The following is a 15,286-nucleotide window of genomic DNA, read 5'->3' on the forward strand; positions in this document are numbered from 1 at the left end:
ATTTAGGTCACTATCTGTTGCTTCCAGCTATTCTTTCCTGACAAATTGTAGCTCTTTTTAGGCTTAAAAAGATATAATCAATGAATTCATCTATGTTATTCCTCTGGGTATAAAGGTCTAGATGTAGTAAGTGGTACACATAGGATAAGGTTACATTGCCATTCCTGAACTGCAGCCCTGAGATTAATTGTGCCTTATAGGGCAAAATTTGAAGAGTTGCTGGATGCTCGCCTCTCTGAAAATCTGATACAACTAACACAATAAAACCCCAATATTGCTAAATTTCTCAAACTCTTTAAACATGATCCCTCACCAGCATGAACTGGAAGGGTATGAATGTATGGATGTATATTCCATAATACATAATTTTAGATATAGATAAGGAGAATAATGATGAATGGATCATTTATGTGATCATATCTGCCTTTACTAAAAGAAAAAAATCCACCATGGGTTTTACTAGAAAAAGATAATCCTTGGATTTCAGCAAGTACCATCACTCATAGTGAAATGCATCAAGATCTGTGGAATAAAAATTATACTCAAGTATGGGGACATATAGGAATTCCATTTACATTTAAACTTAAGCTCGCTGATTGCTCTGCTCATGTAAAAAATTACTATGCTCTGAACGAAACGAAGATGAGTGCTTAAGCAAACAGTCATAAATTAATTTATAATGAAACATGACAGTCATAATTTAATTTAGAATGTATTTAAGATTGTTGTTACTATTTGTATAGGTCTTTTTTGCCTGGAGGAAGATGTGGCTTCATAGTGAAATGTCAGCTATTGAAATACCAAACTTCCTATGTGTACGTGTGTATTAATTAATTAAAATGATGTAGGCATTTTCCTAAGGAAGATCTGTTGTCTGCTGCAAGCAGCCAGACAAAAGACTGCATGATTGAGGCACGTGCCACACCAGTGGGTCACCAAGAATTTACCAGGAAGCATGGGATGCCGAGCATGACCTCTAAAATCTGTGGGGTCATGAGGCTGCTGCCAGAACTCCTTCCTCGGTGGTGAGGAGAGGGCAACATGAGAGCAAGGAGTAGGGCTGCAGCTTTTGCACATCTCACCTGCTCTCCAAAGCCATTGGCTGCCCTCATGCAGCAGAGCAGCTGTCTAGGCCCAGTACTGCATCCCTAAAATATGTTAGGCAGGCAGCTGCTTTTGTTGACGTAGGGCTAAGCTCATCGGAACCGTGGTTCAGGCACCCCTCTCTACGTCACTGACTGCCGTAAGAGCACCTGACAGGACTGTATGCCTGAACTAATGCCCTCAGGTTAGGAGGCACCAAGCCATCTCTAGCTATACCACTGCTCTGTTGCTGGCTTTAATATCCCGATGTTGGAGAATTAGGCAAAGGCCAAGCTTCTCATGTCTGTGCCCCTATCAACATCAGTATGGGCTGACCAGGGCAGTGGTGGAGTCCCCATCCCTGGAGGGGTTGAAGAGTCGGGTTGACCCAGCGCTGAGGGATCTGGTGGAGTTGGGAACTGTCAGTGTGAGGTTAATGGTTGGACTGGATGATCTTCAAGGTCTTTTCCAACCTTGATGATTCTGTGATTCTGTGATTCTGTATGCTGCTCTGGCCACTGGGCTGGGTCCGTGTCCAGCACCCTGCTGATGTGTACTCTTTTTAAGATAGATACATACATACATATATACATAGCTAGACCGTTTATTTTTCACTAGATTTCTTCTAAATCTTTTGGATATTTCTGACCAAACAATATGAATATATATATTTTAAATACAAAAAATTCTTACCTTGTGAAATTTTATTTTTGATATTGTAGAGGTTGTTCTTTGTAACTGTTTCTATGCCCTAATGAATCTTCTGCCTGCATTGACTCCACCCATGAAACTATACAGGGTTGAAATATTTCTCTATCCTTTTCACTTTTATCAAATTTGCCTAATAAAAATGGCATAGGAGTGGTTTAATTTTAACTCAAAAAAACTGTTTCTCTGTTTCTAATAGCATCAAGTAACAAAAAGAAGTAACTCTATTCAATTTGTTAATTGAGAGATGGTATGGTAGGGCATTTGGGGACAGTCAGGGTGTGACCAAAAAAATCTTAGTAGTTTGTCTCAACATTCAGAAACCATGATCCCAAGAACTTGTGATTTCTATTTGAAAAGTAATGTTTAAGAAAAAACAAATTACAGGCCTTGAAGTGTAATATCTATGCTTAAAGTAGGTATTTATGAAAAGTACAATAAAAACCAAAGCCCCTCTGTTATGATTAAGTTTAATAGGGGAGGACAATGGATACATTTGTCAATAACTGTCAAAATCAAAATTTCACACTCATCAGCCAGATTCTTTAAATATGGTTAAGCAGCACACAGGAAGTACTTGGTAAATTAAGTGGCAGTAATTGGTCAAAAAGTAGCTTGTGTCTTCCTCCAATTGGAAAGTTTGCAAAGGGTCCTTTCCACACCCCCCATGAAAACAGAATTCCCATTGTCATGCATTGAGCTCTTATTTTACAGCTCAGGAGACAAGAGGGGTTGGTGAGACGCTCCTGTTAGAGGATGAGCCAGCATGTTCTTACCCTGCTCTCAGGGGGAGACCAGTGGTGGCATTTTAGGCAGGCAGCTCCAGGGCCCTTTCTATCCTGGGTGCTGAGAAAAATCAGCATCACCTCAGAAGGGCAGTAAGCTGGTTTTAAACTTGGAGTGTGCTCAAGGACACATAGTGGCAAGCATTCAGGATGTATCATTTTGTATGCTGAGCCTGGGGGGCCATCATGTGCTTAGCCTGTATTTCATGTTATATATCTACAATTTATCCCAATTGCAAACCTGATTAGAAGTTAGTCCCTTCAAATCAGAGAATGAAACCTCCCCCAAAATATATTCTCTAGGACCCACAACAGTTCCTTCCTTTCCAGTTAGTTCATCTTCTCAAATCTGAAGTCTAATTAACCCTATTATCCTTGAAAATAAAAATTATCCTGGTTCCTTTACAGAATTTTTCTATACAAATACCCTGGGCAGGGAAGGGTTGATAAGCTGAACACCATCCTAGCAAAAACCTAACTTTTATCTTTTTCAATAAGATTTGACATTCTTGTGTATCAGGACCTTAAAAGCCCATTTTATAACTCTCATATTTAATACTGATAGTAGAAGCCTTTTTTCATTGCTACTTTCTTTCCTAATAGTGCATCTGGCAAGTTACCCAATAGTTTAGATTTTCCTAGAACACCACAAAGACAAGCATATCCCTCAAATACATAGATCAGACTACATTCTCAGGATAAAATTTTCACAACAGCCACTATCTGGGGTTTACATTTATTTGTCGTATGGACACGCAAATCTTCTGTCTCAGAAACTGAACACTGCTAGCAGAGGCTTGATGAGACAACAAAGAGTCTTGCTATTTCATGTTATATTATCTGTCAAGGATATTATTACAGTGTTCTTTGAAAAGCTGAAAACATTTTTCCAGGGTGAATTTTCAGTCAGAGGAGTAAGCTGATCCAACTGATCATATATTGCACAACAGCTAAAGGACAGAGAGTTGCAGCCACACGTAGTAAGTAATGCTTATTGGGTATCAGATATGGGGTATCTTTGGTGGACTTGGGGATTTGATTTCATAATCAACTAGCACCAAGAATGGTGGTTAATACAAAAGCAAATTCACTAGGCTGAAAACCAGTCTAGTTAAGTATTTGAGGACTCCACTGCAGATGGTTGTGTGTAGAAGCACTTCTACCAAGGATTTCTAGTTTAAATGGATCAAAGGAAGCACTTTGTCACCACTACAGGTAGAAAACAGGCATGGCATAATTGGGTAGATTACTAAGAGAGAACGTTCAGGTAAAGTCCATATGGAATTACATTTCACTCCCTTTTACCAGTTTCTGTAGTACAGTATTTTCCAGAACAGACTAGAAAAATGTAAAAAAGTTTAATGATGATTTACAAATATACAATACTTACATTTTTAGGAGTTAGAAAAATGGCACATACTACAGAAACCAAAAGCTTCCTCTAACCTTTGATACATTTCAAAATTATTTATTTACAAAGAAAAATTACAGTCACTTTTCATAGTGTCACATGCTTACATATAAGCATTTCCCAGTTGAAAAATATCTCACAGCTTACCCACAGGCAGTTTTTGCAGATTGAGCTTTGCACCCATCTATCACATCAAAAATTCTATCAGCCCCTGTTAAGCTGACATGACATTGCATTTTTATGTTTTAACAGCCTTTAGTTTGAAAAATACGTACAACCCATAAGGCTAAACTGATTCATATTGTTGAGATTTCAGCTGGTGTATTTTATATTACTCATGTTTTGGTAAAATGACATAGGCTACTTTTTTTAATTAGCTCAGTAACACATGTTTAGAAAAAGGTGGTCCAATTTTGTTAACTAGGGTATTTCCAACTCTTCATGAAGGGAATTTAAAAAAAATAAAAAATAAATATAAAATGTCCTTTCAGGATGCTTTTTCACCTTATGAAACTTTGTATTAAATTCTTCCTTCACTACCTACAGTTCTTACCTAAGGTAATGGAGACAAACTGAGCACACTTTTTCAGTCTTGTTCATTTTCATTAGTTTTCTGATGTTTGATGTTTTCTAGTTTGTCCTTTCTTTAAACAAAACTTAAAAACTTTCTTCTACCTGAGAGCAAGCATTAGTATTTCTTAGTCTGTGTGTACTTCAGAGGTCTTTTTATAGATCAAAATACTTGCAATAAGAGAAATACAGCCAAAACACATACAGTCTGGTTTCGACATCTGCTTAAGTGTGTGTACAAGCATTTCCATGCTCTGATGATTTTCAGACTATACAATTTCAACATGTAACAGTATGTGAGCTCAGTACAATCTTCACCGTGTTGAAGGTAGTTTGGGACTACACATTTAAAACTGGTAGTTTTTAATTAAGACTAAATACCACCAGAGTATTAGTTCTGGTTCAGGCCAAGATTTTTTAAATTGAGAAACAGAAAAAGCTTGACACCAGCAGCTTTGAACAGAGTTTAAAAAGTGTCTTCCAGCATTACAATATTTCCATCCCAAAAACTTACTCCATACACAAAATAAACTCCAAATTCAAGTGTCTTTAAAGAACGCCTGCATTCTGGATTTTCTTCGTGCAAGAGCTTCCTGTTTTTTTCTTTCAATCTCTTCTTGAGAGCATTTTCTATTTTTTTGTTCCACTACAGACACTGTAAATAAAAAACATGTATTAGGAGCCTTCAAGTTTGTTCAATATGTATTTTAACTTATCTCTTTTCAGTGTTTGAAGATCTATGGCAAGAGCACACTACTCTGACATACCAGGCACCCAAGTTAAAAAATGGATCATCTATCCTGTCCCCAAGGCAGGAAGGGGAATAAGATGCATGACCTTTGTAGTGCTACTGATTACTACCTCCCAATGAAAATACTGGGACGCAGACATTTGCTTTAAGGAAATTTTACTTGGCTGCCCTTCAAGTGAACCTTATGACATCAGGAGTCAACACAGGAGATGGTGATGGGTTAAGAAAATTAAGGCTATCAGAGTGAAAAGGGCTCTACAATTTAGTGAGTCAAGCAGAGATATGGGCATAGAGATGGTACAGACATAGGGGTCAGACACAGTACAGGTGTCACACAAATAAAACCAAAAAGGTTGAAAAAAGGTCAAAAGTGGCAATAAAAATTGGCAAAGGAGACAAGAACATGATAGCTAAGTGTAATACTTTATATCTTGTGTTACAGAACTATAAATTCCCATACAATAAAATCCTGACCTCACTGGAACCAACAGGAGCACTCCCTGCACATGTCAAGAATTTTACAGTTTTATACACCAATTTCCAATTAATGAATTTTTAATAAGTAGTCTTTCAAAGTGGATAAATAAAACAAAGGGTCTCCTTGCTTCTAAAAAAAAAAGTCCATGAAAAATTACATATCATTTTTTGAAAGGATCATGTAACATCCATCTTTTTGTTACAGCAGTGTCCTTTCACCAAAAATTTAAGATGAGAACAGTTGTTTATCTGTAAAGAAAATCTATGCTATTCTTTTTCCTTCTTTATTCTCTAGAACATTCCACAGATGTGGAATGATGAGCTACCTGTCCCCTCCCTTCGCCCTTAACATCCAAAATTTATATTTTCCATTTATCTGATTCTTTGCTGGGGAAGAAACACAGATAAAATACTGGTTCTTCAAATAATGCTGGCTGATGGTTTGCAGGAATTAATGTGTGGGTGTTTTTGTAATAGTGCTTCCTGAAAATTGAGGTTGATACAGTAGACTCTAAATGCACATTTTATAAAAATTAACATTGATTAAAACTTCACCAAGCCATGACATCAAGTGAAAACAAGATTGACTGGAACTTGCTGGTTCTGCACTTTCCTAGCAAGTAACACCAGTGCATGGAATATTACAGACTGTCACTTGATGATGGAAAAGTGACTGACCTCTCCTCTAGATGAAAGGAAATGTTAGTGTTTAGACTGATAACACAAGACTATTTCACTGGCAATTTTAGCCACAGAGCAAACAACAATACAGGCCAAGGTTTCAGAAACGTTGAATGATCTGAGGTTCCAATTTCCAGGTGTACAATAATAAAAAGAAATTGGCATTCTGTATCCCCTGCTGCCTTCTTTCCCTGCCCTGCCATTAACTGGGGTTTTACAAATTATGGCTAAATATTTTTTTTTTTTTCAAAATGAACACAAAATTAAAACACAGATTCACACTGCAATATTTACTATGTATCAAAATAGTAGTTTTTTAAGTAACAATTTAAGAATATGGTCTGCTGAGTGCTACCATCAGCCTATCCTTGATCATAGCGATTCTGAGTGTCTATGGAGAGAGAGGGTAAAGCATTCGAAGAAGTGAAATGAAAATGGGAAACATGAGTCCTTAACTACAGAAATTCATAAGATGTGTCACTACAATTTTATTTTGGAGAAAATAACATCCAAATTCTCATTAGAACATTTACTAATGCCTAAACTGAATGAATATTGAAGCCTACTGTAAATTGAAACAGTATAAATTTCTCTGACATTCGGATTACAGTAAGAAAACAAACACAGTTTAACAGTGATACAGTAAAGACAAATACCTGATGTAGGCAGTGCAAAAGACTCTGAAAGATGCCTCTTGAAAGGTGGTTTCTTATTGTCAAGCTTGCTGTGCAAAGTCACGTTCACATGATTCTTGCTTCCTTCCAAACCCTGCAGAGTAATTCCAATGCCAGAATGACTCCCTGGATTTTCAGACCCTACATGAAGAGCACCCTGAGAATTATTAGTCTTTTGGAACTTAAACTTTGAAGGCATAAGTGATGTTTTCTTACCAGAATTATTTGACATTTTCCCCATATTATACAAAAGATCTGGGCTGTCTGGTATTTTGCTACTATAAACATTTACTGCATTAACAGGACTTACTTCAGAACCAGTCTCTCCTGCTGGCACAGAATTTGACCTGTACCATTTTCCCAAAAGAGTCTTTGTAGAATCTTCAGAAGCAGCTTGACGACAGTTTTTAGACAGTGTGTATTTACAGTCCATGGAAGTACTCGAGATCACAGTTAGAGGACTTGAACCATTTTTACAGTTCACTATGTGCCCTGTTATGGTCAGCCCACGTGTAATCTTTGAGGAAGTCCTACAAGGATCATTTAGTGAGAAAGCATCCTGTTTTGTACTTGGTTTTTGTGCCAGGAGGAGATCAGGCAGGCCTTGTTTAGATGCTGGGAAGCTGTTATCAGCATTTGATCTGGAATTAATACTGGCTCCTTGGATAGTTTTAGCTCTTTCATATCCTTGTTTAACATCCTGGCTCTGCGTCTGCTTTTCTATATCATCACACACCTGATACAACAATTCATCATCCTCAGAGTTTGCATCCCAAAGACTATCGGATTCACAAAACATATCTAATATCTCATCAGAGAATTTTGGTTCATTACAGTCATCAAATGACAGAGGACGTTTCTTTAGTATTTCAACTTGATTTGAGCGACCTGTATTAGCCTGGTTAACCACTTTAGTTAGATCATTAGGTTTCATATTGGTAGAAACACTGGATGATTGACAGAAAATATTGTGTGTGTTATCCCCAGGTTTTTCAGTCCATTGTCTGTGAGGATTAGATCTTGAAGGAAAAATAGGAAGAGGGTCACTTTTACACTGAACAGCTTCATTTCCATTCTTCACTTCAGATTGTGTTGAAACAGCAATATAGTTCAAATCACTGTTCTGAGCACTTTTCCAAACAGAATTTATTTTAGCTGGCTTGACATCACATTTGCCATGAAAGACTATGGTCTCTGTCTTTGACTTCTGTGTCTTACAAGGCTTTTGCAAAGAAAGAGATTTTACAACATTTCGTGTGTTTTTACTAGAATGTTTCAAAGGTGAAAACTGCAAACTGTTAGATTTGTGTACACTCCCCAAACAAGTTACTGAATTGCAGCTATTTCCTTCCTTTGTTCTGCTAGCATCACTGAAACAGTGCACAGATGGATTTGCAGGAATTGGTGCTTCTTCTGTACTTTTCAATTCAGGATTTTGGGTTATTTGTATCACAAAAGAGTCATCTGCCAAAAAGTCTGTATCCCAGTCATCAAAGTCATCATTAACTACTCCAGCATGCTTATTGGAGACCACCGACTGTGTCTTCAAAGAAGAAGGATTTTTTTTTGTCAATGTGTGAGTGTCAGGTTTTAGAAAAGTCTGGTTCACGTTTCCCAGTGCCTCTGAATTACATTGTTGCATGTCTTTAATTTGCTCAGGAAGGTGTTCCTCCTCCAAGATGCTTTTATTTTCATGGAAACTGTCATTTAAACCTGATAGTCCTTGGCTCAACTGTCCACTACACTTCTGGGTAGAGCAGTCAAAAAGAGCATGAAGGGCTATTTCAGCCTCAAGGTCTATGGACTTTTGACTGCTAGACTGACAGTGCTCTGCAGCAGGGATGCCAGTGCTCTGGCCAACTGGTTTCAGGGACAGAGCAGTATCTGTTTCAGAAACTTGACCAAGGAGTGATTTCAGGTTCTTCATATTTACTTCATCTTCAGAATTATTTAGAGACTCTGAGGTAGTCCGGATGAAGTCATGACCAAGCTTCTCTTGTTCCTGAACAGCATCTAGCTCTACTAGATTTTTATCAAATTCCTTAGCCAATTTCATGAGTTCCTCTTCAGGATTTTTTATTTTAAGGTCCCTAGATTAAAGAAAAAAAATACAGAAAAGAAAGTCAGACCTACTGAGAAAGTTTAGCCAAGCTCAATAACACAATATGAGCTCTTCATTCTCTAGTTTAACACCTACAGAGAATATGACTGAATCCCACCACTTTCAGTATGCAGTCAGCATGCAATCTTTTTGGTAATTCCCAAGAAATACTCCATTAAGAAGAGATAACAAGCCCAAAGTTAAAAGCATTCTGTATGCTAATGTACAATTACATGCTTCACTGTACATAAAGGAACAGCACAGACGTTTTTTCATGAAAGCCAAGCTGTAAGGGGCAAGACAAAACTGTAACTTACCTTGTACAACTTAACTTTGTCCGAGCTCTCACTTTTACTGCTCCAGGTGTACAGGGAATAGCATCCTCACCAATCCATGTCCCTAAAAGGGAGCCTTCATTACACGCTGCTTTTTCATCCTGAATGATTAGATTTATAATGCTTAGCAATTCAGATAAAGATTAGACTAGACACCTTGTATTAGTTAGTTACTAAACCAACTAAGCTGGATTAAATCTGTTGAAAGACAGATATGAGCTAAACCAATACAAGCTAAGTAAGTTAACTGCAACACTGTCTCCTGATAGTTGTATCACTTTAATTATATCAATTTAAAACAGGAACTTCATTTAAAATAACAGTTTTACATCGATGCTCAAACCTAACTCTGTTTACTTCAGGTTTACACATAATCTGCAATATTCACATTACAAGCTGTGATCTAGTTTGGTATACTACTAAGGAGGTAGCCAAGATGTACTGTCTTTATCCACTTAAAGCAGCATTAACAGATCAGAGAATCTGCAGATCACATTCTGTATGCCTCTAGGAAAAAACTGACTTCTTCCATTACAACTCAATTATACAAGGAGCCTGTGAAAAGAAATAAGTGAAGTTTAGAAACTAAATGAAGTTGGTTTAGAGCTTCAAAGGTCAGGCTTGGATTTGAGTTCTGAAACCGAAGAGATATTATACAATGCTGCAGTGGTAAATTGTCTAGAGGGCCAGAGCCATGGGATCGGGCAAATTACTGCATGTAAGCCAGCAAAAGTAATTTGAACTTTACTAAGTACCGAGGTAGTTTTAGGTAGGTTTTCTTTTTCTTTGTAATTTTTTTTTTTTTTAAAGAAAAACCCAGGAGAAACAGATAGTTGCAAATCCTTGTATTATTTACGACAGGGCTGTAATCATTTAAAAAGAAGGAAGTGGCATACCTTATCAATGATTTTCCAATTCTTAAGTATAATTTGTCACAAATACGCCAAACAGTGAATACATTTTAAATGGGTCTGTCAAATAAGCAGGCATATTTTGCCAGATAAATACTACAGAACTGCTTTAGGAATGACATGTTCTCTTGCACTTAATAAAAAGCAATCAATAAGCCAGCACTCTTATTTTCACTTTCCAGGCTGTGGACATCAGGTTCACAGCAAGAGAGAGACACCAGAAGCATAGATCTCAGGATAAAAAGGCAAATTATTTAGAAAAACAAAGCAATGTTACTATGTTTATATTATTGTGGAGTCTCTCTCTCATCTGAGCCTTGTGCTTGTACTTCAGCAGCCATCAAAGACCATTCAAAATGCTTAAAAACAACTCCAAGTAAATCCAGTATGTGAAGAAACTCTTACCTTTTAACAGTTGAGTGATTAGGGATAAATAAACACAACAGTATTCCTAAGACCGGGGCAATAACTTGTATTCTGAGCGTAAAGCTTTCTAAAATGGAGCTGCTGCAAGTCCACTTTCTTAATACGTCCTTTTTTACAGCATCTGTGACTCATAAGAGCAACCAGTCAAATGCTATGCTCATGATTTTAATTCAGTCCAGTTTTATGAACATGTTACTAGGCTTCTACACACCCAGCTCTTACCATGAGACTACTGTAACTAAAAGTAGGACTTCACTAAGGCTGTATTTGTTTTGATTACTGCAGATGCAGAGCATTGTTTTAGAAAGCAACAATTACCTGAGGCGCAATACGATTAACAATTTCTGAAATTTCCACTGTGCATCTACCGGTAGACTGTTTGGTTTTTCCATTGCCTATGAAAACAAAAAACCTTCTTAAAAACTGCAAACCAATTCAATTTATAAAGTGCAGCATACTTCAAATAATTCAAATACAGGTGTTAAAATCAGAGCCCGATTCAGCACTATATTGAAGAATTTATGAGTTTTTAATCAAAATAAACCCAAGCAACCAAACCATGAGAACAGGAAGGGCCCCTTTTCCCAGAAATTTCTGTAACTTTTAGTAAAGTCCCACTGCATGCCTTAAATAGGTGCCCTGAGGCCTGGGTTTTGTTAATTTTACCTAGTCTTTGTGCAATTGGTGAATGAGGATCCCAAAATATTTCTTGCTGTATATCGGTGTCATTAACAGGAGAGCTGAAAGTAGGTATTCGGGATTTCCTACTCAGTGATCTCTTTGGTGTTTTATGTAAACATGACTCTGTATAAATAGAAAGATGATCGTTATTAAAAAATAACAAATAAAAGGCCAAAATAACTTCAAATATACAACAGGACAAAGCACAAAGAAGATAGCTTAGGAACTTTCAGAATAAAAATCAAGTTCACTCATCCACATTCCTTTACTTGAAATAGGAGTATTGTTCACAACTACACATTTAATGCAGAACATGACTCTGTTTGCCAGTTACATCACCACACAGATAACAGAGCATTACATGATACTGACAGCTATGTGCTCACTATCTGGTAAGGATGCGAACTGTCAATTCTCCTACACGAGGGAGTACTGACTTCAGCTTACATTAAGAGAAAACTATGTATACCTGTGTGGGAGAATATTTTGTATTCTTGCTTGCTGTGTCTTTGACCCAGAGTCTGATTTGGGTCACAACTTTAATGGGCCACCAAACAGTTCTGGGTCACAACCTACCTCTGTCTCTACTTCCTCCACTGGGCCTTTTCAGCTAGGCCTGTTAAAAGCAGGAATACAGCTATTCAAAACCAGCTGGCAGCTGTCTCCTATCAGTAGGTGAACTGAACACACTATGTGGAGCTCAACTAGTTATCCCTGCCCTTTAGAAATGACGTTGCAGATGTGGAAGCCTGCGGACATAATTTTAAAAGATGCAATTACTACGTGAGAAGCCTCTCAGGAGATGCCTGGCACTTAAGCGCTTAGCACGGCGGGGCTTTATCCTCTCCTCGAGTGGATTAATGTCCTCAGTCAGTTCTAAGTATCTGCTGCAGGAAGATGCTCTTTATCACTCCTTGACAAGAAGGGCCCCTTCCCACCGCACACCGACGGGGGAGGGTAGGGGATTGCACCGCACTGGCCCACTCCTCAAGGGCAGGCCGCGCCTCGCCTGCAGCTCCAGGGGTGGCGGCCAGTGGAGGGCCGGGCCGCCGCCGGCGTGGGGCCCCCAGGGGCCGCTCCCGCCGTACCTGCAGCGCCGCGCACCACCACCTCCCGCGACGGCGACGGCCGGGACGACGGCGACGGCCGGGGCGCCCGCGGCACCTCCCCCGCGGTCAGGCCTCGGCCTGCGCCACCTTCCGCGCCGCCAGCCTCCTCCACTGCCTGCTCCGCTTCCTCCTCCGCGGGGGGCTCTGCCGGCCGCCGCCGGGTGAGCTGCTCCTCGCCGCCGCCGCCGCCGCTCCGCCTCCTCAGGGCGGCGGGCCTGAGGCAGAGCCCCTTCCACCGGCTACCGGGCATGGCACGCGCTGCGGCAGCGCCGCATCCAGCCCGCCGCCGCTACCGCCGGCGCCGCCATTTTGCCGGGGAACCCGCCGCGCCACCGCCGATTGGCCGCCGCCGCGCCGCCAAGAGCGGCCATTGGCCCCGCGCGGCGGGGGCGGGACGACGGACGCGGCGGGGAACTGCGGCGGGCCGGCAGCTCGCGCCGCACATCCCTGGCCCTGCCCCCTCTGGCCGTGAGGGGTCTTCCCGCGTCACCGCGGCCTCCGCGATGGCCGGTTCTGCCTCCGCGATGGCCGGTTCTGCCTCCGCGATGGCCGGTTCTGCCTCCGCGATGGCCGGTTCTGCCTCCGCGATGGCCGGTTCTGCCTCCGCGATGGCCGGTTCTGCCTCCGCGGGCAGCCCTCGGCTGTGGGCCCTCGAAACCTGCCGCCCAGTATCTTAGTGAAAGAAAATGCTAAGTCTGCCGCTGCCAGGGGGGCTGGGTGCGCCCTGCGGCCATCGGCCTGGCCTCAGGCGGCCTCGTACCCTCGATTCGCCTGTGGCTCCTAAGCCCGTACTGGATGCCACCGTCCCGCCGGCCCTGTGGCCATCCAGGTCTCTGCTGAGGTCCTCAGGGCCCAGAAGAGGCGTGTGCGGTGAGTGTCCTTAAAACAAGCCCAGACAGGCATAAACCGTTTCAGCCCACCATGGGAATTGGGGCTGGCAAAGAGAGACTTACAGAAGCCAGTTTTGGTAGGTAGGAAATTAACGTGAGGTTCCTGAGAGACTGTGATATTACATCATTATTTAAAACAATATAAATGCAAACACATCTATGTATTACATCATAAGGTGGATATTTCCTCCCTGAGCCACTATATGTAAATGCATAACCATATCTACCAAGCATATAGGGTCAAGGAGAGAACTTCTATAGGTCAGAGGGTGAACTACTTGAATATTGGTTGCCTGCCTGGTTCTCATTTAATAGACTGGGAGTATTTTGGGATCACACTTCATTTATAAGATGTGAGTAGTTGATTTCAGTCTAGAATCAGGAGTATGAGAAGTTTTAATGTCACCGAAGAGTGATTCCCTGAGCTGTGAAACCTTTTCTTTCCACCTGAGGCCTCAGGCAAACAACATGCTTTTTCACTTCTCCGTTCTCATGAGTGTAACTAAAGCCAGTAGAGCACTTTTTAACAAGGAAAAAATTAAGTGCTATGTATTAAACAGAGAAACTGTGTTATATACATTGTTAAAGTATCACAGTCGATCACAGAAAATTCTGACATTTGAATAATCAACTTGCATACCTATCAAATACAAATCAGAGACAGGACTGAAAAAATGGATCAAGAATTAGGCTCCAAAATCCATCATAGACATCTGAATATGGCTACTACCTTGTAATCATACTGACATGGATAGATCTGTGCATCAGTACAAGGTGTGGTGAAGTTATGCATGACATTTTTGACTGCTGGCTTGCAATATTAAAAGCTGTAATGCATCACACAGGTACAGAAATGGCTTACCTGAACTCTACACCATACGCACGATGTAGATTACTTATTGTTTCCAGTTAAAATGGATACTGAGAAGAAATTCTGTCCTTTTACAATAGTGGTAGATAAAACTTGAGGGATAATAAAACATTGAAATCAACACACTTACTAGAAAGTGCTACTGAAATCTTTATGTCTCCTACCACTTTCTAGTGACCTCTTAGCAGCTGGGTACTGTAAAGTGGTCTGCTTTCATACTTCTGCATGTTAACAGGCATAGTCTGAAATACTGTCATCAATAATTAAAATTAAGTGACATCTGTCATATTCACTGAGTGCTGTGAATTTTGCAGTGCCTTCTTTGATTTATTCCTTTCTCCGAGCTCATTGTTCACTAACCTCATTCATAAAATGTGAATATTTGCTACAGGTCTTTCACACATTAGTGAGGTTTTACTCTTACAGTAAAAAAAGCATATTTAACATGTATCTAGTTCTGCATGAGAGATCTTGTTACATCAATTCAAGCGCATGCAAAGTTGCTTTCCCAAAAGTTGGCAAAAAAAAAAAAAATTGCACATACAGAAAAGCTGAACAGGTTCATGATGGAATACTCCCCCTCCACACTTTCCTAATGAATAAAAGTGTGTGTATCTCACTGCAGCTTAAGAACTTAGCTCTGAGCTGATTCTGTTTATTAAGTTAAGAAATGTAGGGGTAGAAGTCTGTAATGTTGAAGGGTTTCTCTGTGGAGCTGTAGCCTCAAGGAGGAGGGAGTTTGCGTTCCCTTGTCATGGTACGAGCAGCTGGATCAATGGCTAATTGTGGTGAGGCTGCGTTCCAGGGACTCGCAGCAAACTC

General features: G+C 40.3%; 1 protein-coding gene across 5 annotated transcripts; it reads right to left on the reverse strand.

Annotated features, from left to right (window-relative positions):
• Window positions 1–2,245: 2,245 nt before the first annotated feature.
• On the reverse strand, window positions 2,246–13,011 carry ETAA1 (ETAA1 activator of ATR kinase). Of its 5 annotated transcripts, none has more exons than XR_012634714.1 (7): window positions 12,683–13,011; window positions 11,580–11,717; window positions 11,232–11,308; window positions 9,559–9,677; window positions 7,451–9,230; window positions 7,123–7,281; window positions 2,246–5,212 (listed from the first exon to the last, which is right to left on the reverse strand). XR_012634714.1 is itself a non-coding variant. In XM_074921429.1 (7 exons), exons 1-7 carry the CDS (start codon window positions 12,951–12,953, stop codon window positions 5,097–5,099), a joined length of 2,613 nt encoding a protein of 870 aa, XP_074777530.1. In that variant the 5' UTR covers window positions 12,954–13,011; the 3' UTR covers window positions 2,246–5,096. The 5 variants fall into 5 exon arrangements, 4 of the variants coding, with proteins under 4 accessions (XP_074777530.1, XP_074777448.1, XP_074777360.1 ...); XM_074921429.1 differs by having other exon boundaries at window positions 7,123–7,234; XM_074921347.1 differs by having other exon boundaries at window positions 7,123–7,297.
• Between the last annotated feature and the right edge of the window lie 2,275 nt (window positions 13,012–15,286).

The sequence above is a fragment of the Athene noctua genome, chromosome 1 (assembly GCF_965140245.1).
Source record: "Athene noctua chromosome 1, bAthNoc1.hap1.1, whole genome shotgun sequence".
Lineage (NCBI taxonomy): Eukaryota > Metazoa > Chordata > Aves > Strigiformes > Strigidae > Athene > Athene noctua.